The 27,843-nt window shown below is 34.7% G+C and overlaps 1 protein-coding gene across 5 annotated transcripts; it reads right to left on the bottom strand.

The window, feature by feature from the left end:
* Positions 1-75: 75 nt before the first annotated feature.
* CCDC66 (coiled-coil domain containing 66) lies at positions 76-25,886 on the bottom strand. Of its 5 annotated transcripts, XM_079116416.1 has the most exons (19): positions 25,790-25,886; positions 23,865-23,929; positions 23,178-23,203; positions 15,734-15,875; positions 15,431-15,649; positions 13,671-13,836; positions 13,372-13,475; positions 11,404-11,522; positions 9,755-9,883; positions 9,134-9,384; positions 8,733-8,817; positions 7,306-7,467; positions 6,119-6,263; positions 5,357-5,488; positions 2,829-3,301; positions 2,346-2,386; positions 1,716-1,975; positions 1,467-1,579; positions 76-765 (listed from the first exon to the last, which is right to left on the bottom strand). In XM_079116416.1, the coding sequence occupies exons 1-19, from the start codon at positions 25,798-25,800 to the stop codon at positions 679-681; spliced, it is 2,730 nt and encodes a 909-aa protein (XP_078972542.1). In that variant the 5' UTR covers positions 25,801-25,886; the 3' UTR covers positions 76-678. The 5 variants fall into 5 exon arrangements, with proteins under 5 accessions (XP_078972542.1, XP_078972540.1, XP_078972544.1 ...); XM_079116414.1 differs by having other exon boundaries at positions 15,431-15,875; XM_079116418.1 differs by lacking the exons at positions 23,178-23,203; positions 23,865-23,929; positions 25,790-25,886 and adding an exon at positions 22,960-22,980 and having other exon boundaries at positions 15,431-15,875.
* Between the last annotated feature and the right edge of the window lie 1,957 nt (positions 25,887-27,843).

Consider the following 27,843-nt stretch of genomic DNA (forward strand, 5'->3'; position numbering starts at 1 on the left):
TGATATAAATTATTTTGAAGAGCTTTTGTATAGCATTTTTCAGTTAAATATATTAATATTTATAGGATTTTTGGCTCAGTACCTCAAGATGTGTAGCTTTAGTTAATACTTATGTACATAGGACTTATAATATCAACCAGCTTTTTTAAATCTAGTGGATTTAAAGAGATAGATATGGTGGTAATAGGTTAGTTAGATAAGGGGTTTTAAATTTATCTGTGGTCTCCTTACTAATGCTAACTTGTACATTTTTGAAAATTGCAGCAGTTTCTACAATAAATGTCAGGATTTAGAGAAACAGACTTCCACAGGAGCCTAAACTGGGTTATTTTAGTAAAAAGTCTAAAAATGTTTTAAGTCTTCTGGTACCGCAGGAGAACTTTTAAATAAAGGTACATAAAAAGCCATGGAAGAACATTTACAGGTCAGGAACTCCAGACTATTAAGGTAAGTAAAAGTTAAAACACCCAGATTGTTAACAGCAGTAAAGATTTTTTTACTGAGCTTTTACAAAAAAGTGTATGCTTTTATTGTGTGTGTGTGTGTATATATATATATATATATTTTTATTTTTTATTTTTTAAAAACCCAGCATTTTACTACATAATGTACAGGTTTCTAACAATCATTTGAAAAATAGGGTACTTGAAAAATACAGTGAGCAATGAGCACATTGGTTTAAAACGAAGAACTAAAATTCTCTTCTTGATTTGCAGCTAAAGGCATGAGATTAGTTTCCAACTCCTTTTGCTTCTGGAGAAGGCCCTGAAATCACATTGATACATTAGTAAGGTGTGTAGCCGGCTTTGAAAACTCCTGTTATATTTACTTGGAAAACTATGTATTAAACTCAGGATAAAATCGTTACTTGGCTATAGCTTAAGCTTGATATCTCCCTCACCCCCAGTAATAATTGTTAGTCTTTTTTCATTTGGATATTATGTAGTAGTAAGCAAAAAAACCAATCCTTTCCACTCAAGTGCTCTTAAAATGGGCATGAGACCCACCCTCACATGTTCGTTATCTTTAATTTGAGCGAGCATTTAAAGTGACCTCAGTACTACCCCTTCACAGCACTTGAAATGTAGGGACCAAAGCCCCAGGGATGGGTTTAAAAGTAAGTTATAAGAACAAGGAGAAATGGTCTGGGAGAAAGGTTATACATGTAATTTCACACTGAATTATTCTCAGCCATCAATGTTTTAAATTGCCAATACATTCCTATACATTCATTTTGCATTGATCAAAGCATAATTTGTTTTGTCTTACTGTTTAAATGTATGTTTTTTATTGAATAAAATTGTCTTAAGAACTGTTTAATGATTTCATATTGGAAAATGATTTATATTACTATGTGAAAGCAGATCCCATTTTCTGTTTCTGCAGGACCAGCAATAACTTCTTAAATTGCTATGCCTAAATCCAGGGCTCCCCACCACATCTGGACTTGGTGAAAAAGCTCATACCTGTCTTAGTTCTGAAAGTCCCTTAAGGATTGCTTGCTGTCGCTCCCTATTTTTCAATAAGTTAGGATTAAGAAGTGGATCCTTGACATGGTGGTCAGACACATGGTCACAATCTGAATGAAGCAAGATAAAATTTACAAAATCACATCCATGCTACACTATATATGCTAAATTAATTTGTATCCTGGGAACACTAAGATTTTACTAAGTTCAGGAATTAAATTAGAATGAAGGGGATGGTATACCTACCCTGAGAATTTTGGTATTGAGGCTCCTGGGTTGAAGGCCTAGATAATGGTGCATCTGGATCAAGGTAATAGATCTCATTTGTTCGAACGTAGGGAATAAAATGGGATGGTTCAGACATCCCTGATGATAATTCTGTTTGACCACCTCTGGAGATCAGATTCTCTCTTTCATAGATACTGTTTTTTAGTGGTAAGTGTAACGTATTAGTCTGAGTTTGTTGAGTTCTGTTTTTCACTGCTGGAACTGGTGATGATTGAAACCTGTTTTTTAAAAATAGTTAGGGCAATAGAATAGCTTGATATATGTACGCTAGTACAAGGTGGAGGGATCGCTGCTGGCCTCCTGTTTCTCTCTAAACAACTCAATCCTGGTCCACTGATGAAAATCAAAACTCCGCTTACTAAATAACTGTCACACACATACCTGCATAGACCCAGTCTAGTTAAAATGCCATCCTTAAATCTCTATCCCTCTCCTGTAAGCCATAATCTCTATCCCTCTCCTGTAAGCCATACCTTTTTCATATCTTCATATATACACATGTGCCTAATCTCCCATAGATTTTGAGGATGTTTTGTACCCCCTTTTTGTCTCAGAAAGGATCAAATAGCATTGAAATAATCCACATACCTTTCCTTGTTCAATGAATGAATTTTCATAGGTTCTTCTTCCTGAAAGATGGATACATGACACTTTTAATGGAGAATATATGAACAACAGATACGGACAATGTCATAGATTTGGTGAGGTTTTTTTTTTTTTTTTCCAGTCAACAATTTCAAATTAAGCCAGGGGCGTGTGAATAAAAATTCATCTACAGAAGTTGAGTGTAAACTTCTCTAAGGGCTAGGCAGTAAATATTTTCAGCTTTTTGGGCCATGTGGTCTTTGGTGCAACTACTCTATCATAAAGCCAGTGATGGTTCATAAAAGAATAAGCATGACCGTTGTTCCTGTAAAACTTATTTACAAAAACTGGCAGCACAGTGGACTTTTCCACAGGCTATATAGTCTGACGACCCCTAACAAAATAAAGCAAATTTCCTGCTCTTCAGACAAACAGCCTTGTCAAAACATGCCTTTGGGGAACTGTTTTACAACAGAAGAGCTTTACCTTTTTGACTAGATGCCACCTGCTCTGTGATTCAGTTTCTTGTTGAGATGAATAAACTTCTGATGATGTGCCTCTATTTTGAGAGAGGTGTTCAGGATTATTTCTCTCTACCAAATGAAGCAGTTCCATCTGTCTTCTTACCTTTTTTTCTTCTCTCTGTCTTTGAAGCTGTATGGGATACTTCTCTGATGCTGGAACATACCTTTTGAGAGGCTTATTTATATTCCATTCAGGTCTTCTAGGACATCTCTTGTGGTTTTTTTGTTTGTCTGGTCTTATAAACTCATTACACTTATACAAACTGTTTTCTTTTTCCAAGTTGGCTTTTTCCTTACTTAATTCTTGCTTGTCTGTCTTAAATTGTCCATTAAGTTCTGCAGCAATCTCAGGAGATGAACAATTTGTGACTTCCCTCTCCTTTACATATTCACTGTATGATTCTGCATTGGTGAATATACCTGTAGTTAAGTCATCTAAAAAAATTTTTTTAATTAAAATTGTGACAAAATACACATACCAAAATTCACCAGTTTACTCATTTCTCCCCCTGAAAACCTTAATTTTCAAAAGTGAAAGTCTAAACTCATTGAACAGCAAACTCATTACCACCCCTGCACTGGCGACCACCATTCTACTACTGTTTATAAAAATTGACTTCTAGATACCTTATATAGTTACTTATTTTATGACTGACTTATGCACTTAAAGTCCTCAAAGTTCATCCATGTAGTGGCGTGTTCTTAATGCTATATTCACTGTACGACTTCATTTAGTTCATTTTGTGCATACACAATTGGGCTGCTGTGAACCTTTTGGTGAAAGGTGAATAATGCTGCTATGAACACACATTCAATGTCTAACACCTGAGAGGGGTTTTTTCGTGTATACCCAGAAGTACAATTGCTGGATGGTAATTCTATTTGTAAGTTTTTGAAGAACTTTTTTTTTTTAACATTCCTCAAATAGTGCACAATGGTCCCAATTTCTCTAAAATCTCCATTTTAACCATAAGTATGCGTTAGTGGCACCAGTCACACCCATGACAACATAAAATCATTATCATCCACTTCACATGATGTGCTTAATCTAGTATATTAAAGTAGGGTCCAAAAGTAATTGATGGTAAATAGTACTACAAGAATTTCCTTAAGACACTTTGGGTTTGAGGTTATCCCAACTCCAAAGTAGATTAGATAATATATTATTCTAGCTAAATGAACAGCCAAGTTGGTTTGTCTCTTTCTTTAGTTACTACAGGTCTGCAGGGACCACCAGTAATGACAGGAAAATCCACTGCTACCTAGTAAAACTAGTGAAATGGCTTCCTAGAAATTTTTTTAAAGTAGCATGTGCCTATTAGTCCCACTTACTGAGAAGACTGAAGCAAGAGGATTACTTGCTAAGAGTTCCAAGACCAGACTGGGCAAGATATTGAGCCACCATTAAAAAAAAAAAAAAAAGATTTTAAAAACGGAGAGGTTTGAAAGGGATTCATAATAAGCATGGAGAGCTAGAATGATAACCAGCATGGATACTGCCATATTACCTCATTAATACCAGCACATGAAAATATGTTCAGTATCCATCACTGGGGAAATACAAACCAAAATCACATAAAATAACATTTTAGTGGTTGTGAAGTGGTAGGTAGTATATGGAGAAAACAGGAACCTTCATGCATCACTGGTGAGACCCTAACACGGCGTAGTTGCTTTGGAGGACAGTTAGGTAGTTTTTTAAAATGCCGAACATGAGTTACCACATAACTCAGTAATTTCTATTCTTTCCCAAGAGAACTGAACTGAAAACATGACCACACAAAAACTTGAACATGAGCTTGTTACAGTAGCACATATCTGTAAGCCCAGCAACTTGGGAGACATGCTGGTGGATCACAAGTTCAGGGCCATCCTCAGTAACTTTGCAAAGGACTGGACATTTAACTCTGGTAAAGTGTCCCTAGGGTCAATACCCAGTACTGGAAAAAACAAACACAAAAAACTTGAGAGTGTTCATAATAGCATACTCGTAAGAGAAAAAATGTAAAGAACCCAAGTGTCCATCAAATCTTGAATAAGCAAAATCTATTTCCACACAATGGGATGACATTCAGCAATAAAAAGGAACAAAGTAGTATTACAACACTGATGAACCTTAAAGGATTAGTCAGAAGCCATCAACAAAAGACCATATATGGTATGATTCCAATTATATGAAATGTCCAGAACAGGCAAATAATCCAAGACAATGTTAACTGGAAGAGAGGGGAAATGGGTTATGAGAATTAATGGGTTACCAGGTTTCAGTCACAAAAAGGTTCTAAAATTGATTGTGATGCTGGCTACACAACTATAAATATACTAGAAAACACTCATAAAGGGATAAATTTTATGGTATGTGACTATCTCAAAGCTATCATAAAATATTAGATTCCTTAAAAAGATTTTAAGTTTTAAAACTAAGTGGAAATTACTGATAATTGCTTTGTGACATTAAGTAAATATTAAGACATGAAAATTTCTGTATACCTGTCTGCACACCAGTATCCTTCTTAGAAGTTGAATTGATACATGTGTTCATTTTATCATTGGCTTCATCAGAGTCATGTCTTGAATTTGAAATGTTAATGGATGCATTATAGTCCATTTGTATTGTATCAACTGGCACAAAGAAAGAAATTATCTTAAAATGACACTTAAAATAAGAAAATTTTATGTATGGGGGCTGGAGAAAAAGCTCAATGCTCTTACCATTGGATGCAATCTCCAGCACCAATAACAAATGGAATTATGTAAATTATGTATAGCACAGCAATAACTAAACACAAAACTTTTAGCTTACATCAGAATACAATAAAAATTAGAAAGACTAGCTTAAATTTTCTTAGAGTTACTTATATTCTTATCCTTAAATGAATTTAGGGAAATCACCGTTGTTTTCTTTGTAAAAATGGGTTCAAAGTACACATTTGATCTCTGTCACAGCATTACTGTAAACAACAAAAGAAAATGTGAAGGGTCAGTGATCCAGCTCAGTGGCACAGTGTGTGCCTATCAAGCACTAGGCTATTGGTTTGATCCCAGTATTGCAAGAGGAAAGGCCAGAGGGGAGGAGGTATGTGAAAGGTACTGAAAAATTATCTTTAGTTCTACTTTTGATTTCCAAATAAGCATTTCTATTTATAAAGTTAGATTAAGAGCTGAAATTCCCTTAAACATACTTAATCAACAGTCAAGTACTTAAAATCATCTTCAAAAATATTGTAAGTAAAATTCTGATTAATCACTTACCACCAAGATTTTTCATCAATCTAGAAGTGTCATGTCCCTTTTGAGCTAATTCTCGGATTCTCTGTTCTTGTTTTAGTCTCTGTGCCAGCTCCTGTGCTCTCTGCATTGTTTGGAATAGCTCATTTGTCTTGAGAGTCATGATTTCCTATTAATAACATAAAATTCTTAAATTATCAAACTTGTAAAAACTTAACTATTCTCTCAATATTTCCTAAGCTTTTCACAAGTGTCAGGTACTGGTCTAGACACTAGAAGAGTCAATAGGGCAAAGTTCCTGCCCTTTTTTGAGCGTATATTTTAACGTTCTTCTATAAATATATTAAATAAATATAATCATCTATATAAAAACTTTTCACCCATTTCAGGTTTTCAAAGTATTTAAAACTGATAGTCAAATTTTATAGTTCTATTAAGATTAAGAATGAATGCTAAAAGGTAAAGCAGTGTTTATAGCTAGAGTAAAGGAAATGATATTTTTTCTCATGCATGTGTGTATATATATATGTAGTTATCATATGGGGTAGCTGCCTCAGCCTATTCAAGCTAATGATTTCAGAACCTTACTAGCCAACTTTGGAGTGAAAGGTGCCAAGTGGAAAAAGACAGGAAAACGTAGACTGTGTTCTCCTTAAAATCTTTAACAATCAAATGTCACTGTATGATCTACTCTTTGTCAGGTCAGCTCATACATATGTGGCACTCAATACCATCCCGTACCTACTTTGTCTCAGTCACTTAATAGAAGGGTTCTCCTAGCCAACCAGATATCTGCTCTTTTTTAAAAGGCTCTTACTAAACACAGGAATCCTGTCTTCATTCCCAGCCAATCACTGCAAAATATGCTTATGTTTACAAATGATATGGATAGAAAGGTCAATCATTTCTTTCATACCTAGAATTATTCATGTAATGATCAATACTCAGAAATCAAAAGCACATGAATTAAATTTAGCTTTATGCTATATTAACTATCTTAACCTCCTCAGCAGAAAGAAAAAGCCAAAGCAGTACAGTATTTGAGAACTATATTGTATGAAATAAAGGTTCTCCCTTTTTTTTTTCTTCATTCAAAACTTTGTCTCCACACAGCTTCACTTTAAAAATACACACTAATGTTCAGATTCTGTCATTTTCCTCTTAAAAAACCTTTTTATTCTAAAATGTCGAGTTTAAATATAAATATGTACTTCTTTTTGTTTTTGCTTAAGTATGTCTTCTTCATACTGTTTCTGCATCTCTTCTCGTTCCCGTGCTAAGCGACGCTCTTCTTCTTCTTCTTCCTTCTTTCTTTGCTCTTCTTCCAGCTGCTTCTTCCTGCGCTTCTCTTCTACCTGAGCAGTGATTGCTTTCTAGTCATAAAATCACATAAAGTCACTGCCATGAATAAAAATCCATAAATCACATACTTTGGTAACTATAAATTTTATCAGTACTGTATACAGAAAATATAAGTCAAGTTAAATGTCAAATTTGTAACATTTGTACTGTATACAGAAAAAAATATATGTAAGTCAAGTTAAATGTCAAATTTGTAATGTATTTCTCTCATCTTCCACTTGTCCATTCAAGCTCTATGTACTTTTTCTTCATTCCCAAGAGCACTATTAGAAGAAAAGAGAAAAACTGAAGAAATAATCTCAGTATTGAATATACTGTATGGTAAATGGCAGAGGCTATATAAATTGTGAACCAAGTAAGAATAAGATCAACTACACCAAATCATTCAAATATCAAAGGTGTGGCACCTACAGTCCCAATTAGTCAGGAGGCTGTGGCAGGAGAATCACTTAAACCCAGGAATTCAAAGCCAGAAAGCAAGACACCATCTCAGAAAACAAACTAAACAAATTGAAAAAAAGTTCTGATTTCAGGATAAAATAAATTATTCAGACACTGAATTCGTTTTATTAGACTAAAACTGGAAGAATTTTGTTTTCACACTTTTCCTTCACTTTTTTTTATTGGTGCATTATAGTTGAACATGATGATGTACTTACATATGCAAATATGTTGTTGCATATTTGTACGTGCATACATTATAACAATATAATTTGACCAATACCACTCCACCCTCCCTCCCTTTGGTCCCTTTCCCTCTACTGATCTCCCTTTGATTTTTCATGGCCCCCACCCACAAAACTTTCTTTTCCTTTTTCCTCTCTAGCTTCTGCACGTGGGAGAAAAGTGGAAGAATTTTAATCTTAGCCTCTTACATTATCTAACAGGTTTCTTAACCTGTTAAGATAATTCTACTTCAATTGCCCATATTGTTCCCTTTCAAAGAAACTAATTCTCAGCTTGAACAGAACTCTGGGGAAATAAATTGAAAAAATATCCAAGACTAACCCAAGACAATAAAAATTCATATATACAGCTTACATACTAAAGGCCTTCTCTACTCCAAGGCAGGCACCTGGCTGTAGTATGACTGGTTTTCAGCATAAGCTTAATTCTACAACTTAATGCCAGTTGAGGTAGAGACAAGATTCACTGCAGGTTGGATCAGGACCTGTACTCTAAGCTGATACCAGAATTTTGGTTTCCATCTACTTAGGTGTATGTTGGCCATTCTACTACTTATTAAGGCAAACAATGATATTTTGCAAAACAATACCTGATGCTCTAATTGTTTTTGTCGCCGTCTGTCTCGTTCCTCAATCTGTGCTGGGTCCAAGAGAGCAGTCATAGAACGAAGGAAGCTGACAAGATACATGCATAAGCTATTCAGAATCCCGAAAAATAGTTTCAACAAGCTACATCATTTTTGCTTGGGATACATATACTAACCATGTCTATTTAAAAAAAAAAAAAAAGCAAGCCTGAAACCAATTAAGACATTATTAGTTCTATTAAAACACATTTTCTTAAAAATCAAAATATTTGAGGGTGGGGTTATGGCTCAGTGGTAGAGTACTCGCCTAGTGTGTGTGAGGCACTGGGTTCAATCCCCAGCACCACATAAAAATAATAAAGAAATACATAAAGAAATAAATAAATTCTAAATAATGCACTTACTTTGTTTTCTGATTGTTTGCCTCAGCCACATCCCTAACAGGTCTTGCTATGTGCTCCTCTTCTGCAGGTTCAACCTGGCTTCTAGTTGTAGGTATATAAACACTACTGATATCAGCCAGCTCCTGAGCATCAGGAGAGACACAGAAGTATTCTGGTTGTTTGTGTGTTGACCAAGAGGACAGGTGACACCGAGAACCAGGATGACTCTTTAGTGAATCAAAATGCACTGCCCATCTGTCATGTTCCTCACCCTAATTGTGACAGATAAGAACTGCTGAGAATTTTCCCAATTATTCCAACACAAAATCCTGACATCCCAACGTGATTTCTAAAAATCACTACTGAACAAAATAAACACAAAAAGTAACAAAATCATATTGTTTTGATTCCTTATACATTTAAATAACTACCTTGGTAATTAAATATGAGAAAGTCAAAGATTTAAATTTATAAGAAGCTATGTGAAATCACTCTAGATGCATTCAATGAACACAGGTTCACATGGGCAAATGTAGAAATTGAATACTCTGGTCTTATTCAAGTAGTGTCAGGATGCTTGTAAGTTAATATGATTAAAGACAAATTAATTTTTTCCTTATAGCCATAAAACTCTTAAGTTACCTTAGAAAATGTAGTTTTTTCCTCTGTTTTCCTTTCCTGGTCATCTTCAGCTTGTTTATTCAACTCTTCAATCCATTTTCTCTGTTCTTGTTTCATAGCACCAAAAGGATGCTCCAGCAGCACTGTTTCCTAAACAATCATCAAACCAACTAAAGTTCAATTCTCTCTTCTGACTACTTTTATTACAACAAATCTGCCAAACTGATTTACACAATTTAATCTAGTAAGCATTTCTTGCTAAGATTTTGTTTTTGTCAACAACTGATCCTTACCAACTTCATGGAAAGTTAGTTTTAGTTTCTGCTTTTAATTACACATATTGAATATCTCAAATGCTACCAGAATTTTTGTATATGAGAGAACTTAAGAGATGGGACCCAATCCACATCACAAAATTAACTCTCATATACACCATATACAGTCTGAAGGTCATTTTATAGGATATTTTTTAGTGCACCTTCATTTTGTGACCTGTCACATGAAGTCAGAGTAGAATTGTCCCTTGTGGCTTTGAAGTGGTACTCAAAAGGTTTTAGAAGTTGAAACACTTCAAATTTTGGATTTTCAGATAAACGATGCTCAACCTGTACTTTTATCTGTATAAATCAACTTCAAAACTTCACACACTTTAAATATTTTATCACCCAGAACTACAGGATTTTTCCACAATTATTTCTATCAAGACTAATTTATAGACATCTAATAGTCAAAAGTAACTTGGGATAATAGAAAAATGCAATTCAGATTTCTTTTTGCTAATGTCAAATTATCAACATATATCAAAACATGTAGGCCAGTCAGCACTGATCTACAAGACATTTACTCAATTAGGCCACAGTGCTAAACATTTCTACCATCAGAACAACCCTTTTAGGTTACTGCATTATTTTCAGAATATATTTCTTAAAAGATAAATGTTCACAAGGAAGAAGGGATTATACAAGTAAAAAAGAAATGGTAAATTACTTTAAGGAGCTCTATAATACACTCAGTAAAAGTTAATCTGTAATTAAAAGTAAGGAGAACTTAGAATCACTCTAAGGAAAACCATTTATACTGAAATCAAGCACTAAAGGGTTTAGTCCAAAATCTGACTAGCTCTAAGTAATGAGGGCCCATCAGCCTGGACCACCAAAACTGACAAGGAAACTGACTGAAAGAAGAGCCAGCAGAAGGAAAAAATAAAGAAAAACAAGGGTGCTTTTTATCTAAAATTAAATATAGATAAAATTTAAAGATCACAAAAGCACTATGGGAAGGATATCTGGTATACACTCATCTTTGATACGTAAACACTTTTTTAGCTGATTTGATAAGCTGATAGTGGATATCACTTGGATAGTGGTAGATTTTTGAGCCATTTAAAAAATTGCAGTGCTCCTTTATAGGAGCCTAAAGGAGGTGCCTAAGGCCTCTACACTCACCAACTAACACAGCAAGACAATTTACAGAATGCAAACAGTAGGAAACTAGTTCAGGTCATAATTTACTAAACTTATCCTAAAACACTACATAACAAGTAAGTTATTTTTTTCCCTTAAAAGAGTTTTTAAAACAATTTTTATTATATAAACACTGCTTAGCATTTTAAAAATTGCAATAAAGATGTTTTAAGATTCAAATGAAATGCTTGATTTTTATATTCTCACCTTAGACTGGTCTAGAATTGGAAGCTTTTCCCATATTTTATCACTTTCAGATTTTTTCCAAGAATCATTCCATTTTTCAGAGGCTTCTTTTTCTTTCTTCTTTAAAGCAACCTGTTCATCTGTAAATAATGTCCTTGTTTTAAAAAATGTATAAAAACTGTAAAAAAAGAATCGTGTAAACAAATGATGACCTTAAAACTGCAGATTCCAACACAGATTTAATAAAAAAAAAAAATTTTTTTTTTTTTTTTTTTTAGGTAAGAGATTAACTCACAAGGGATGTGAAATAAAACTTTTAATCAGAACCAAACTTAAGTATGGCACAAATGGACATAAGAATGTCTTTTTTTTTTTTTTTTTTTGCCACATTTATTGACATGGAATGTTTTTTCAGAATAACTTATTTTATGTTAAGTGTTCTGAGGTTCTACTTTCCTGTATCATTCATTCAGTTATCACCATGAGAATTAAAAGCTAGAACTCTGAAGCAGGAAATCCTAGGGTCAACTTCAAGCTCAACCACGTCCTAGCTATGTGACTATTGGCAAACTGCTTTTACCATCTCTAAACCTTAGTTCTTATTTTGGTTTAGGATATGGCACAAAGTAAATATGTTAGTCATTATTTCTCATAATTTCTTATGATTTAAAAAAGAGAAATTCTCTTTTCTAAAACAGTATCAGGTTAAAAAAAGTGAATTATTTAAGATGATAATTAAGCATAAAACACTTCAGTTACTTCTTCTAGTAGTTCCATCTTACTTCAGAAATTTGGTATTGTTATTTAGTAAGTTAAATGTGTTAAAAGAGAATTATTTATATATTTATTTCTGTGGTGTTCAGAGTTTAATCCAGGGGTGCTCTACCACTGAACTACACCTTAGCCCTCTTTATATTTTATTTTGAGACAGGGTCTAAGTTACCCAAGCAGGTCTCCAACTGGCAATTCTCCTGCCTCAGACTCCTGAACTGCTGGGATTATAGGTGTGTGTCCCCATGCCCAGTCTGAACACATTTAAAGGCAAAATTGTGATATAAACACACAGACCTCCAAACCTTCTGATACTGCTATCACAAATTTCTTCAGTCGTTTGTTACCCTACTTTTCAACATCAATTCTTCCCTATTTGTCTTTTTCTTTCTGTTTTTTGTTGTTTTTTTTTTTTTTTTTTTTTTTTTTTGCTAAATTACTTAACCATTAGTAACTGTCTCACAAGATTTCCCAGTTGAGTGATGGTGTAGCTTATCTCATATCTTTAGTACAGTTATTTCTAAGGAGTCCAACTGTTAAGCCAAATTGTAATACCTGGACCCTAAGTTAAGTCTAAGTAGTAATGGGTATTTCTTAGTAATTAACAGAATTTCATAATTGAAATTATAAATTTTTGTTATTAGATTCTCAGGCTGACAGAAAGCAATAAGCTTCTATCTATAATAAATTGTTTGATATCATTATTATTTTTGGATAGAATGTTGATTATTTTAAACATCGAGTTTTTAACAACTTTTAAAATAAAACCATCTGTAAATCCATAGAACTTCCATACTCAAAAAATATGAAAGTTTAGAAATCTTTTCTTGAGCTACCAGGGCTATGAAAGGAATACCAGTGACATTAATGCTTTTGGTGCACACCACAGAGTACCAAATGAAAAGACACAACTTAAAGCCATGTGAAACCATAGTTTCTTTTGCATTTGTAGAAAACTACTCTAGATGTGAAATGTTATAAAACAAGATTTTTATATTTCTAATTTTATTTCAGTTGTCAATGACCTTTATTTTATTTATTTTTATGTGGTGCCGAGAATCAAACCCAGTGCCCCACACATGCTAGGCAAGTGTTCTACCACTGAGCCACAACCCCAACCCCAAAACAAGATTTTTGATAATATACTAAAAGATATACTTCAACCTCACTCTATATTTCATAGGCCAACAAACCTACAATAAAAAGTACAAAAATTACCTAATTCTTTCCTCCACTGGGCTTTTTTCGCTTCTAACAAACTTCTATCACGTTCTCTTTCCCCCAGAGTACTGAATATATCGGCTGGTTTCCATTCATTCTCTCTAATGTAATACATAACAAAAAATTAAAAACAAAACCAAGAGACATCATTATAGGTTTTTACATGACTGGCTCCATAAAAATAAGGCAATAAGCTTTTAAATAGCTCTAAGTCTTCAGGGTAAATATTTCTCTTGGAAGTAAAGCAAAACCATATTCCCAAGATGATCCCATAACAGTAGATATGAGTTACATACATGGCAATTTTCCGCTCATATTGTTTAGATGCTTCCTGATTTTTATTTAAGACATATTTATTTTCATCTGGAATAGATGAAAAAGCCTCATATTTTTGGAGTAATCCCATAATGTTCTTGTCCTCTGGCTGATTGGGAATATTGTTCAAATGCACATTCTCCTGACCTAGGAAGTCAAAATGCATGTTTTAAAATTATCACTAAATTAGAGTTAGTGCAATACCTTATCCTGGAATACTGCTACACAGTTAGAAAACAAAACAGTTTTTACATTATTTAACTTAACTCACAACAATCTTTGAGATGGGTATCTATCCAAAAAAGGGATACTGAGGCCCAGAGATGAAATGGCTTATTCATGGCCAATGCCATAGAACTTTTTGTATCAAACAGGAAAACAAGTGAGCAAACAAAGAAAAATAAATCTCTGCTTACTCCTGTAAACATACTTTCACAAATAATAGAAAAAACATAAAATTGTAACCTAAAAGGGAATAAATGCAATTAAAATTCATTACTCTGAACTTATTTTTCTCATTTAGCTGTAAAATCAGCAGAAAACTTTTTCATGAATGTTTGTCTCTATGGCTCAGCTACAATAGCTAATAACAAAAGGTTTTATGGAAGGGTTATATCTTGGCTGAAAAATTCCTCCTGAATGTGCTAGTTCTTTCAGTGAAGAGAAAGCATGCCTAAGAGGCAAGCCATTACATGATTAGGTAAAATATGCTTTTAACTTTGTTGATATGTCTGATGCCTATTAAGTCGCTACTGAGCTAGAATTTTAGCCTTAAAGACACAATCGGGTTCTCTCATCTTACAAATAATCTAGACCAAGAGGAGGTAAATGACTCCACCATGAATGTCATACAAGTGTATAGGAGTTGTGTGGTCTCCAAACTAGTTGTGATGTCTTATCCACAGGTATTGCTAATTTTACTTTATTTCATTATTGCCTGATAAAATTTTAATGGTATTTCTATTACCTTCATAGTCACAATTCTTAGCTCAAAGCTGAAATTAGAAGGCTTTAAAAACATAACATGGGCTGGGGAGATTGCTCAGTCGGTAGAGTGCTTGCCTTGTATGCACAAGGCCCTGGCTTCGATCCCCAGCACCGCAAAAAAAAAAAAAAAAAAAAAAGAACTTAAAAACATAACACAACACCCTGACTTGTGAAACAGGGCTTGTAACACTCCAGTATTCATTTTAAGTCTGTGTTTTACACTGGTTAAAAAAAAACAGTACTGCCAATCCTTGGCATGAACTAAGGGACATGAAGAGCAAATAAAGGGGCCAGGGAAAGCAATGTTTTTCAGCAACAACTCAAAGTCAAACCTTCACACTTAAAGTTCCTTTAATTTTCACTAGAAATATCACACAGGGTTTTGTTTTAAACTATTTTGTGGTTTTTTTTTTTTCTTCTCATTTGAGCGGCCGGGGATTCGAACCACGGTCCTTGCACATGCTAGGCGAGCGCTCTCCAAAAGGAGCTATTTCTTCAGCTCCAAAACTATTTTATATAGTTATTTTAAATGTAAGTGAAGTCTCATAAATTCTAAAATAAGTACAAAAGTTTTTTTTTTTAATCATAGCATATAATTATCAAAGTAATTTTGCACATTAAAGTTCTGTAAAAGAATAATTAAGATGGTACATGTTAAATTTGAATTCAAAAGGAGCTTACATAATAACCAATTAGTGAAATTCTGAAGCAAATGTTGAGAAAATAATCAGTAAAAATTCAAGAAAAATCTTACTTGTTTCTTCCCCTTTTCCATTCTCAGTCAGGGAAACAGATCCATTTCCTTGGTTTACACTCATCAAAATCTGTTGTAGTTGGTCTTGTGTTAGACACACCAAACCACTGTTCATGTTTTCAACTGTGATGTGCTTCTTCTGAGACTTCTGTTTGTCTACTAGAGATATATTTATGGTGTTTCTAGTCTTCTGTATATTAGGAGTTGCAGGTGGATTCTCTTTTGGGGAAGAAAGATAGTCTTTATCTGCATACTGCTTACATAAATCCTTAGTGGGTGAAAGTATCATTCTATATTTTTCACCTGTTGCCTGTGAAGTTCCCGAACCAACTGTCTTCTTTTGGAAAAGTTTTCCACTCCCAATACAAGTATTTTGTGATTTTATAATATGTCCAGTTTGTTTTGTTCTTAAAGGGCATTTTGCAATCTTGGTCTTATTTCCCATCTGTTAAAACACCAGAAGCTTATTTTTTTAACTGTCTTTGGAAAATCAACAGTTAACTTTATTTACATGATCTGCGATAAACGAATCCTCTAAACTTTTCATTTTACTATTTAGTTAAATGACAAAGCCATAAGGAATTAGTTTTTAACATTGCAAATCTTCACCTGAAAGTTTCATCAATAACTAGAAATTATCATTTCTGGATAATGAAGAATAGAGGTGAACTTTTATTTGTTACATCTCCATTCTACTCCAGCTTTGGATTTCATGTTATTAAATTATACCACCCATACTATTTTTCTTTGCATGCCATCTATAGATCCACAGGTCACTAGCCCTTATTCCTTGACCTATTTTAGCTTGTTGGTCAACCATCTAATACAACTCCTGTCTTAATTAGTGGTGCTTTCATATCCATATTATTCTAATATCCTTTTCATTTCCTCAAACTCTGTTCCTATACTGCTCTTCTCCAAGCTATCACAACTCCTCACTTCCACGAATACCATCTAACACTGACCAGGGAACTACCCAAAACTGCAAACCCCCCTTAATCTCAATTTCAAGTGCTGGTTAAGGACTACCACCTCCTATTTTTCCCCAGTTCTCTTCTTCCCATATCCCAGTTCCAAAAATTCTTTAACTGTGCAGAGATCTACAATCTGTTAATTCTACTACCTCCCTCTTGCTCTCATTTCCTTCTTTAACAATGCTAAATTCCACAAATCAACTCAAATCATGTTTTCCATTCTTTACTCTTTGCTGCTGTCACACACATTCAGCAGATCCTAATTCCAGTGAAATCCAACCCTTTACCTACTCTATAACTGCATAAACAGAAAAACAACAGTCATGCTTATTGGTTTCATCTTAAACTCAACCACGAATATCAAATGAGTTCTTAATACTGCCTGGCAGTCATATATTTCCTCTCTCTCTTAGTAATTATTCAACCCAAACATTTTCTTTCCCATCCTCATTCTCAGGTGAAGATCTTGTTTAATATTTCACCAGAAACTTACAGAAGTATTCAGAAGAAAACTTTGTTTTGATTGCCAAATCTTTAGCAGCATCTGTACCCATACAAACTACTTATCCTCTTGTTGTATACAATCCCATAACTTCTCTTTTTCTTAAGGATTTCTCTCTAGCAATTCTTAACTGTCTTCGGAATCATGACTTTTTCTTTTCTGCTACATCACAACTAGCATGCTATTATTTTACCATCTTAAAAAAACTCTTGCCAGGCGTGGTGGCACACATGTGTAATTCCAGCTACTCAGCCTCCTGAGACTGGAGGATTTCAAGTTCTAGTCCAGCTTGGGCAACATGGCAATACCCTGTCTCCAAAAAAAAAAAAAAAAAAAAAAAAAGCCTGGAGCTGCAGTAAGCAATTAAATTCTTGATCCCATTTTCTCTTTCATCTCCTATAAACCCATTTCAGTCAGGCTTTCACCCATATCACACCACACCACCAAAACTCCTTAAGGTCACTAATAACTTCTACATTGCTAAGTCTAGTAACGCATTCTCAAATCCTCATTTTACTTGACCTATGAGCTGTATTTGATGTAGATGATTATTCTTTCCATTTTGAAACCTTTTCTTCATTTCCAGGACTCCGTAATTTTGGTTCTTCAGACTTATGTCACTGCTCCTTGTTAGTCTTTACTAGTTTCTCTTCTCACAGAACTCTTATTAAAGTTCAAGTGCCCATGGGGTCAGTCCTGCTCCTTCATTTAACTGGTCATTTTATTTACTTTTCTGACTCTAAATATTATCCATGTTGATGACTCCAAGTCTGTATCCTTACACATTCTGCTCCCTTAACTCCAGGTTCTAGATAACCTATCCAACACTTCCACTGGGTTTCTCTAATAGACATTCAAAATTAGCATGTCCAAAACTGAACTCATTTGCCTTTTGCCCCTAAATAACTTCCTCCCCATCTGTTACTTTGCCATCTGTTACTTAGGTTTGCATACTCAACTCCTCTATCATAAGCCACATTTAAATTGTGATCAAACACTGTATTGTTGCATCTTCAAAATATATCCTGAATCTGACCACCTCAACATCCCTCGTTATTCTGCTCCAGTTCTCACCTGAATAAAGCCTTCTAACTGGTATTCCTGTTTTTACCCCATAACATATTTTGTCTAGAAATATTTTGCTCCGAGTCTGCCCATCTCACACCTTCCTAAAGTAAACTCCACAGGGCGGAGACTTGTCTGTTTTATTTACTCCTGTATCCCCAGTACCTAGAACAGGTGAAAGAGAATAAGTGTTCAATACATTTTGCTTGAATACATTCAACTATATCATTTGCCCCACTGAATTCTTTATCTCTTGCCCCTAAATTAGCTCCCTTTCCCAAAAATATTCCATTTCTGTGGCATTGTTTTTCTAATCTCAGGCCATTAACCATGAAGTCACCTTTGACCCTCTTCCTACAGGGTCTTCTTTATCTTATCAGCAAACACTGTTTCTTCTTCCAAGTATCTTTTTCTCTTCATTTACATGATGACAAGCCTATGTTAAGATTTTTGTCACCTCTACTAGATTACATTCTACCCATCTCCTCTATCCTCCATTTAATCCACTAACCTGAAATGAGTCAAATGTTTTTTCATGTGCTCACACTATGAAAAAAGTGTTGTTGATATAAAAATGAGTAAGACGAGATCCTTGCTGTCAAAGAGTCAATTAGAATGCCATAAGAGTTTTCATCTGATTTATCATATCCAAATTTCCCTTGTCTTTCAAGAAACTCCACAATATACAAACATGCTGACCAATTGGCTAATCTCATCTCACCCTACTTTTCAAACTGTACCTGCTGAATCAGCCACAAGATCTCTTTATTATCTACTTCACCTCAACTCATCATGTTTATTCCTGGCCTTATGTTTTTGATAACAATATATCAATCTAAAATGCCATTTTTACCCTTTTAATCCCTGCAGATATTTTAGTATAACCAACTCAAATGCCTATCATGAATTAGACTAGAGGGGATCTGGGAAGAACTGAAGAGCACTAGAGGAGAGAGTCACCACTCAGAACCTGTCTATACAGGCAAACATCAATCTGAGTCTAGTTGTGAGACCATCATTATTCCTGGAGAATCAAGAATGCTAGATCATACATTAAATTTTCAGGCACTGGCAAATCATTCTAGTTTTTAGGAAAAAAAAAGTCACTGTGTGGGTCAAATTATCAGTAGACTACATCTAGCCTAGATAGCTGAATCATACCACCTCAGTCTCCAAGTACCACAGCTTCTATTTACCTTGCCCTTCTTTTGACACATGAGCATTTTCTGGGTAATAGTTGAGCATTTTGGATCTCTAAACAGTTTTATCTCAATCAAACTGCTAAATAAAGCATATTTTCTTAACATATTTTGAAATCCTCTCATTTCTTCTTATTTTTTTTTTCATCTTTTAACTACTATACAAGTTCAGGGCCTTATTCGACTCTCCCTGGACTGATAATTAACTGGTCTTCCTGTTAATTGATAATGATAATCTGTCCTTCATAGAACTGCCTGAAGTCCTGTCCTAAAAACACAAATTAGATCGTATCTAGTCCCCTCATCAAAAATTCTTTAAAAGCTTCCTTCATGCCAACCAAAGTCCTTGAGCATCCATTCAGACTCTTCAATGACTATAACTCCCTTAAGCTTTACGTTCTACGTTTCCCAGAGGTAAATACTATTCACCGCATTCTTCTTGTGCTTTGTAACTTGGTACTCTGCTTGCTATTTTCTTTAAGCTTGGAATACATTCCCAACTTCTTGAACTACAAATTCTCCCTCATCTTTTCAGTTCTAATTACAGTGTCAACTCATTTATGAGGCATTCCCTGGTTTCCCCAAACTAGAAAGCACTGCTCTTTCCAGTGTTTTCTCCTTTTCATACTACTATAGCATGGCTTTATTCTACTTTTAATTATACAGTTATTTACCTGATACTCATTCTAGAAAACAGGGACTTTTTAAAAAATATATATATATTTTTAGTTATAGATGAATCTTTATTTATATGAGGTGCTGAGAATAGAACCCAGAGCCTCACACAAGCTAGGCAAGCACTCTACCACTGAGCCACAACCCCAGCCCACAAAGTTGGTTTTTTTTTTTTTTTTTTTTTTTTTTCTCTCAGTCTGAGAACAAATAGAGCCAAGAATGGAGTCCTACATTCAAATTTATAGTAAATATCTGTTAAATGAAAATCTACTAATTTAACTAGAATTATTTTGCCACATTCTGGTTACATAAGAAATAATATACAGAAAAAAAACCCTCTAAAAATACTTATATATAAAAAAAGTAATGACCTGGCATGTGATTAGTATATATTAAGCTCAATTATGAACATTATTTGTAGCTTACAGCTAACAGGAACAATGAAGGGAAGTAACAAAACATTATGAACTTCCAAATATTCAATTACATGTGGGTCACTAAATAAGAAAAGGCAACCTAGCCAAAATAATTTCCAAAGTGTTTACCAGACGAGATGCATTCTAATTGCTCAAACAAGCCTTTATGTCATAAAACATTTTTATATAGCATATTGCTTTACCTACTTTAATTTCATCAGTATTTTTCATATTATAAAGACAATGTCCAATGCATTCACTTATTACTGGATGACTTCACAGTCTATAATGAGATCAGGATCTGACACAAGGAATCCAAGAAAAGTAGCATTTTAAAATACAGAACATGCTACCTCACACTGTTATACAAACTCTTAAGTATATATGTATATTTCTCCCATGAGGAAATATCCATAAAATTTTTTTTCTTTGTTTAGAGGAACATAAAGTCCTACATTGCTCAGGCTGGTCTTGAACTTGTGGGCTCTAGCAATCCTCCTACCTCAGCCTCCCCAGTAGCTGAGACTATAGGTGTGTATGACCACATGTGGTCAAAAAACTTTTTCATGTTTTTGAGAACACTTTAAGAGTTTTAGGGACCATTATTTTTATAAATTACTTACAACACTGTATCATTTCTAGTTCGTTTATTTCTCTTCCAATAAGCATAAGAAATTAGGCTGGTAACCATCATATTCATCATCATATTCATTACTGAAGATTAAAGAAAAATGCAGGAGAGAATTTGCTAGAATTAGGAAAGCACTCTGACCACACGTGTTATACTTGATGATGATGACATATAGTTCAGCTGTGTTTAAAGAACACACTGGAGATGACAGTAATTCAACCTATGAGGAATGGGGAAAACAGAAAACTGTAGGTGTTATAGTAACTCAGTTTACCTCAGTAGAAGAAAAACACTATGCAGAAAGCACTCATGAATAATTTACAGAAAAGAAAATGCAACATATATCTGTAGAACTTTAACACTTGGGAAATTTAAAAAAACAAACAAAAAAGACAAGTACTACTGAGTTTGATGCGTGTCTCCGGGTGAAGAGCAAAACAGGAAGGAAGAGGATAGCTGCAACCTCTAACTATGGGAAAAAGAATCTCCTTGAAAACAATCAATATAGAAGAGTTGTGTCAACAGGGAGGAACCCAATTTAAGACAGTACTTAAGATAAACAACAAATGAGAACACATTATTCATTAAAAACAAACAAAACAAAGCCCTAAAATACCCCTAGACAACTGACAGAATTTTGTAATGATTTTATTAAAAGTCTAAGACTAGTAACTTTATTATAGGCTTAAAAGGGGATTTACAGACATTGAATTGGTTAAAAATACAATTAAATGTCTTTACAAATGTGGCAACTATAGCAAATCTAAGGACATCAATAGGAAGTAGGGACATGTGAAAGGGAACAGAGGCTTGGGGAAGAAAGAAATCAATCATTACAAGTAACTTTTCATATCTAGGAGCTTGAAAAAAGCCACTATATTTGTTAATGTGACTCAAACAAAAGTAGTTACTTGCAATATTTTGTAAGGGAACAGACAGGAAACAGACCATATGTAATTGTGGTTAAAGGAGTACACAAAGTATATAATTAAATACTACACAGTAGTCCCCATTATCCATAGGTGAAACATTCTCAGACTCCCAGTGGCTAACTGAAACTGCAAATAAGATCGAATCCCCTGTATAAGCATCAGGATACCTCAATAGTTAATATCATAACCAAGAAGACTACTAAATAGTAGGCATGGATACGCTGGACAAAGGGATGATCATACCCCAGGCAAGACAGTGAGATTTCATCACACTGTTCAAAATGGTGCACATTCTAAAAACTTATGAATTATTTCTGGAATTTTCCATTTAATATTTTCAAAACAGTTGACACAAATAACTGACCCATCAGAAAATGAAACCATAGAAAAGGGGCAGACTAATACATGCATGTATAGAAAAACTGGTTATATATAGCCTGTGGAATCACCTATTTATCAAATGATTAATCTGCTGTGTACTGAAGAAACTTCATCTTGATTAAACCTGGAAGAAATAACACAGCCATAAAGGGTTCAGAGTTGTAGGGAAAACTGCTACATCATCCAAACTGGGTTCTATCCATAAATAAGCTAAAGCTTTAAGATACTGCAAAGGTAAAGGGGAAAAAAGGGCAACAGTAAATTATGGAAGAGGAGAAATTCCTGCTAATGTTTATCTAAAAACAGAAAAACAAGTAGCAGCAATAGGGGAAAACAAAAAAATTTCAAAGTGGTTATGTATTCTGTAGGAAAAGGCACAGTGGGTTCATGATGAAGGAAAATAATTTGAAAGAAAGATCACTATTAAGTTCGTATCTAATCTTTTAAAAGAGATATAAAAATTTGTGATTCAAATTTTCTTTCTTGTATGGACAAATGGAATTTGAGTATGAAAAGAAAAAGATTTTGCTTTGAAGTTTGAATATCTATTTTTACATATCTCTAGAATGACGCTGTTTAGTGAAGTAGCTACTAAATTTAACTTAAAATTAATTAAAATTAGAAATGCAGTCCCTTTGTTATACAAGTCACATTTCAAATGCTCAATCTCCACATGGTTAGTGGCCACCATATGAGCTAGAACTCACTTTGTGACATTTCCATATTGCAGAAAGCTTTATGAGATAGCACTAACCTAGAGAAGAGAATTCTACTGAACTTTTAAACTTGGGGTGGGGGAGTTCATTTCCATGAAAGGACCACCCTGAAAACAAAGGAACAATAACTTCATAACTTTATGCCATCCTTCCAAACCACTAAGAACACTTTGACATTTCCCAGGAATTATTTTCAAACCATTGAAAAGAAAACTTTATTTTGCACTTGAAAGTAGGTCAAAGTCATTTAGCTTACCTTCACAGAAAATTTTGATTTATGTTCTACAAAAGAAAAAAAAATTACTAAACTATCAACCGAAAACATGCAAAGGCAGTTATAAAATTTTAATTAGTATTGTTTAAGATGTTAAGATAGAAATATCACCCCCAAAAGTATTAACTTTAAAGCCTGCCTGAGTGATCCAACTCTTACAATGTGGTTCAAGTATTTATTTCTATTTCATTTATGTTTATTTCAGTTACCTTTTCAAGGTAAAACTATAAACAGATTGGGGGTGAAGGAAACTACCAAATTACCGACTTTAAAAACTAATACTAAAAATGACTTTAGAAACTATATCTTACTATAAATTTAATTTTCTTAAGCAACACCTTTTTTACATGCAGTGAATACAAATTACTTAAATTTCACCTATATTATTCATTAGGCAATAAAAATATTTGCTACATGCAAATACCAAGAACATAAATATAACATGAAATATATTAATCATTAACTTTTGTGAATCTAAATAATGACAGTAGTAAACACTGATGTAATCTGACTACACTTGGCTAAAAGTAAATTTGAAGCAGTTGATCAGTTTTTCCAAAGTATCATTTAAATATCATTGTATTATAAGCAAAAAGTCTGATAAAATACTATAAATTTACTTTAGGAATTTAAAAGTTAACATTTTAGATTTCTAGGAACACAGCATACCATATGGAGATAATATTAGCTTGGTTTTTCCATCCAGTAATTCAGTCTCAAGCTTTAAACCATCTCTGCAACATAAAAGAAAGTTGTCATTTTTAAGAAGTGGAAATATTTTAATAGCCAGAAATGTTCATTTGAACCTTAAAAGTAAACCTGTGTCATTGAATTTATATAAAAATCTTGTACAATTCCAGGTAGTCTTTTAAAATATTTTTCTATGCAAGAGAAAGCTACAGGGAGAATTTCTTTGAGATTTCTCAATAATACAAGAATTTGTTATCTTTAACCTGAAATCTTATTTGTTATTGGTAAGCAATAAATTAATTCAGTAACTCTTGGCTGAAAAAAATGTTGTTACCAGAACTCCTTAGCTACCATCTATTCCTTTCCTGGCAAGCTCATGTTTAACACATTCTGTGGAGTGCTGGAGCACCTGAAAATGACTATAACAATGCCACAAAGGTTAGTAACTGCTTGAGCATGGAGTTCCACTTTATTTTGAATATTTCAAACAATACACCTTTAGTGACTCTTTTGTTATTATCACAAATCTACAAAGAACTTTGCTATGTATGTGGCATGTTAAAATCATGAGCATAAAGTAACAGTAGGCACTGCTAACAAAATGTGCATATCTGTTAAGTTCCTAAATTTAAAAATCTGAAAACAAAAATGTAGTCCCTACAGTAATTCATTATTGTCTTAGGAAGAGAAAACAAAACAGAAACAAAAGCGCTAATGCACATTAACAAGGGCAAAAGTGAATTCCAAGAGATAAAATTAAATCCAGTAATTAGAGACAGAAGTTGGGATTTCTGATTAGAAATTCGAAAATCTGGGGCTGGGGAGATAGTTCAGTTGGTAGAGTGTTTGCCTTGCAATCACAAAGCCCTGGGTTTGATCCCCAGCACCGCAAAAAAATAAAAAAATTTAAAAAAGCGAAAATCTGCGATGTGGTTCAAGTGGGGGAAATCAAATTAACTTACTTATTAAAGGCAAAATATTGGAAGAAGTAGGTTGTAAGTTTCTCTGTTAGAGTTATGAACAGTTCATGTTTATGTTGGTGACACTTCCCGCTCCCCGGGGCGGGGGGGAGGAGGACCTTGAATGAAATTGAAAGTATCTGTTCTGCACTGCACCGTAAACTCCTTCACAGGCAGACGGTCTTATTTACTTCTAAATCCCCAGATTCTAGAACTTAATTCATTAGCTAAACGACATGCAGTTAACTCGGGAATCGTTTGTTTTTTTTTAATACATATTTTTAGTTGTCAATGGTCGTTTATTTATTTACATACGGTACTGAAGATTGAACCCAGGGCCGCACACACGCCAGGCAAGCGTTCTACCACTGAGCCACAACCCCAGCCCCCGGAATCGTTTGCTGTTTATCTTCCTGAAACATTAAACTTCCCAGCAATGAAAACCACTACAGACTTTTTAAATTATCCAACAACTCACTCCTCAATGAGCACCAGTTACGTGCCAGGCAATGGTAAGACAACAAACAATTCCTTGAAAAGCCTCTTGGTTCCTCGCCTGGAGGACATTAAATTAACCCAAAACGCCACTATTCTGCAAGACTCCAAAGGCAAGCTGACGGAGAACCAGAGGCGTGGGTCAGAATTTCTCTCCGGAATGTCTCTTAGCCTTCTCTCTCCATCTGTTCCCTCCCCAACCTGAAAGCAATGGAAGGGCAGGAAACGAGGTCACGGGAAGTTCCCATGTTATGAAGTGAGTTGTGTAGTGAGAAGTGAGGTCCGCGGGGTCGTAGAGGCCGACCGATCCCTTTTGCACCTCTCTACCTCAAAGAGCTAGGCCCTGCGCTGCAGGCGGCGACGTTCCCGCAGGTTCTCGGGGAAAGACTCCGAGGGCTAATCCAGCCTCCCACTTCTTCGCGGACCGCCACTTCCCACGCCTCGGCTTACCCCAAGTTCATGGCCTGACGACCCGCTCCAGTCCAGGCCGCACGAGCCCCTTGTGTACGACGGTTGCTGCTGCCGCTCAACAAGCACTGCACCGATTGGATGCAGGGTTGGGATGAGCTGGGATGGTAAGCCAATCAGGATGGGACATGCTGGCAGATGCGCTCAGAAGGGGCGGGGCTTCAGGAGCGAGGCGCTTCCTTTGCTCTGTAGCAGAGGCCAGCGCTTCTCGGTTTTGTAGTCCGCAGAATTTTCACAGGGAACCCTCAGAGAAACGCCTCTTTAGGTGGAGTCGACAAAAACAGGGAGGAACAAAAAGTATAAGTGTTTCCGTTTACATTTTCTATGCTGTATTTTATATTTGGAAGAGAGATTAATTTTAGTACAAAAAAATTGGAGAGGGGATGTCTAAGGCGCAGAGTGGATGTCTTGTCTCTTACTATAACTCTGGTGTCAAGCCTGGCACGTTGTAACTCTTTTTAAATACTGTAACAGCAGTCATACGTGCTCAATAAATTTAGGTGGTATGTGCCAGTCATGGATCTAAGCCCTTGCATCTATTATTTAAAAAGTTTTAAAACATAGTCTCTGAAGCACAGAGAAGTTAAGCGACTGGCCCAACATCACTGATCACAGAGCAATTTAACACCAGAGCCATGTCCCTATCCAGTATTATGAGTGTAACTAACTCCTATCCATTCTTTAAGTCTCAACTTAAACATCACTTCCTCCAAGAAGCCCCTCTGGAATCCACCGGTGGGTAAATTAGTAACCTTTCTATCAGGACATGTAATGCAAACTTATGATCCTATATTAAAGAGAGGGTCAGAGGAGTAGACAGTTAATGTCTTGTGCACTTTTGTAGCCACAGTGCCTGACACTGCACAGTGTACACAGTAAATATTTATTGAATGAATGAACAGCAAAATTTAAAAATGTCAACAAGAGCTTTATTAAATTTGACCACTGCATGATATTTCACGATAAGGGTGGCCCTAGATTCTAACACAATTGCTAATAGTTCACAATTCTGTTATGTACTGGCTCCTACATGATTTTTAAAACCCTACAGTGAACTTAAAATGGGGCACCATGAATTATTTTTATGGTACATTCAGGGAAAGGCCAAAAGAAATCTTTTAATATTCACTTTTGTACCTGTCCTGTATAAGATATATTTAAATAAACTTAGTTGACTTAATAGACTGAATAAACATATGCCAATGCATGTTTGATCTATGTTGTTATTATTTAAAGGGATACTTTTTTCTTATCCACGGAAAGGGGAAAAAAATAAAAAAAGAAGACTAAAAGGACCAATACATTAATAGAAATATTTTTGGGAAGAGAATGGTGTGCATTTTAAAAATACAAAAAAGTACTACAATGAACAATTATATATCCACCTAGCAATCTGGCAGTTGCTAATGTTTTGGTGCATTTGTTTTCCCTCTCTCTCTCCACAAACACACACCTTTTTTGCATATCATCATTTGCAAATAAATTAGACATTACAATGCTTCACTCCTAAACATTACAGCTTGCATCTGCTAAGAATGAGATATTCCTCTACAAATAAACACACCACCATTATTACACCTAAGAAAATGAACAACTTCATGATAATGTCTAATATCCTATCCTTATTTAATTTCTCCCACTTGCTTTGCCCATGTTGTAGTGTATATCAAAACTTCAGGGGCTGGACTGTAGCTCAGTGGCAGAGTGCTTGTGTAGCATGTACAAGACACTGGGTTCGATCCTTACCCACATTAAAAAATATAGACAAATACAATAGAAGGCGTGCATCCAACATCCAACTACCAAAAAATAAATTTAAAAAAAAAAAAAAAAAAAACTTAATTGCTTTTTGTTTTTTCCCTTGGAGTAGGAGTGGTGGTGCAGGAGATTGAGCCCAGGGCCTGGTACATGCTAAGCATGTGCCTTACCACTGAACTACGCCCCATTTATTATTATGACAGTAATATTCATTATACATACTAAAATGTATTCATTCATCTGTTGATACACATTTGGGTTGTTTCCATCTTTTAGTT

Source organism: Sciurus vulgaris (assembly GCF_902686455.1).
Source record: "Sciurus vulgaris genome assembly, chromosome: 16".
Taxonomy (NCBI): domain Eukaryota; kingdom Metazoa; phylum Chordata; class Mammalia; order Rodentia; family Sciuridae; genus Sciurus; species Sciurus vulgaris.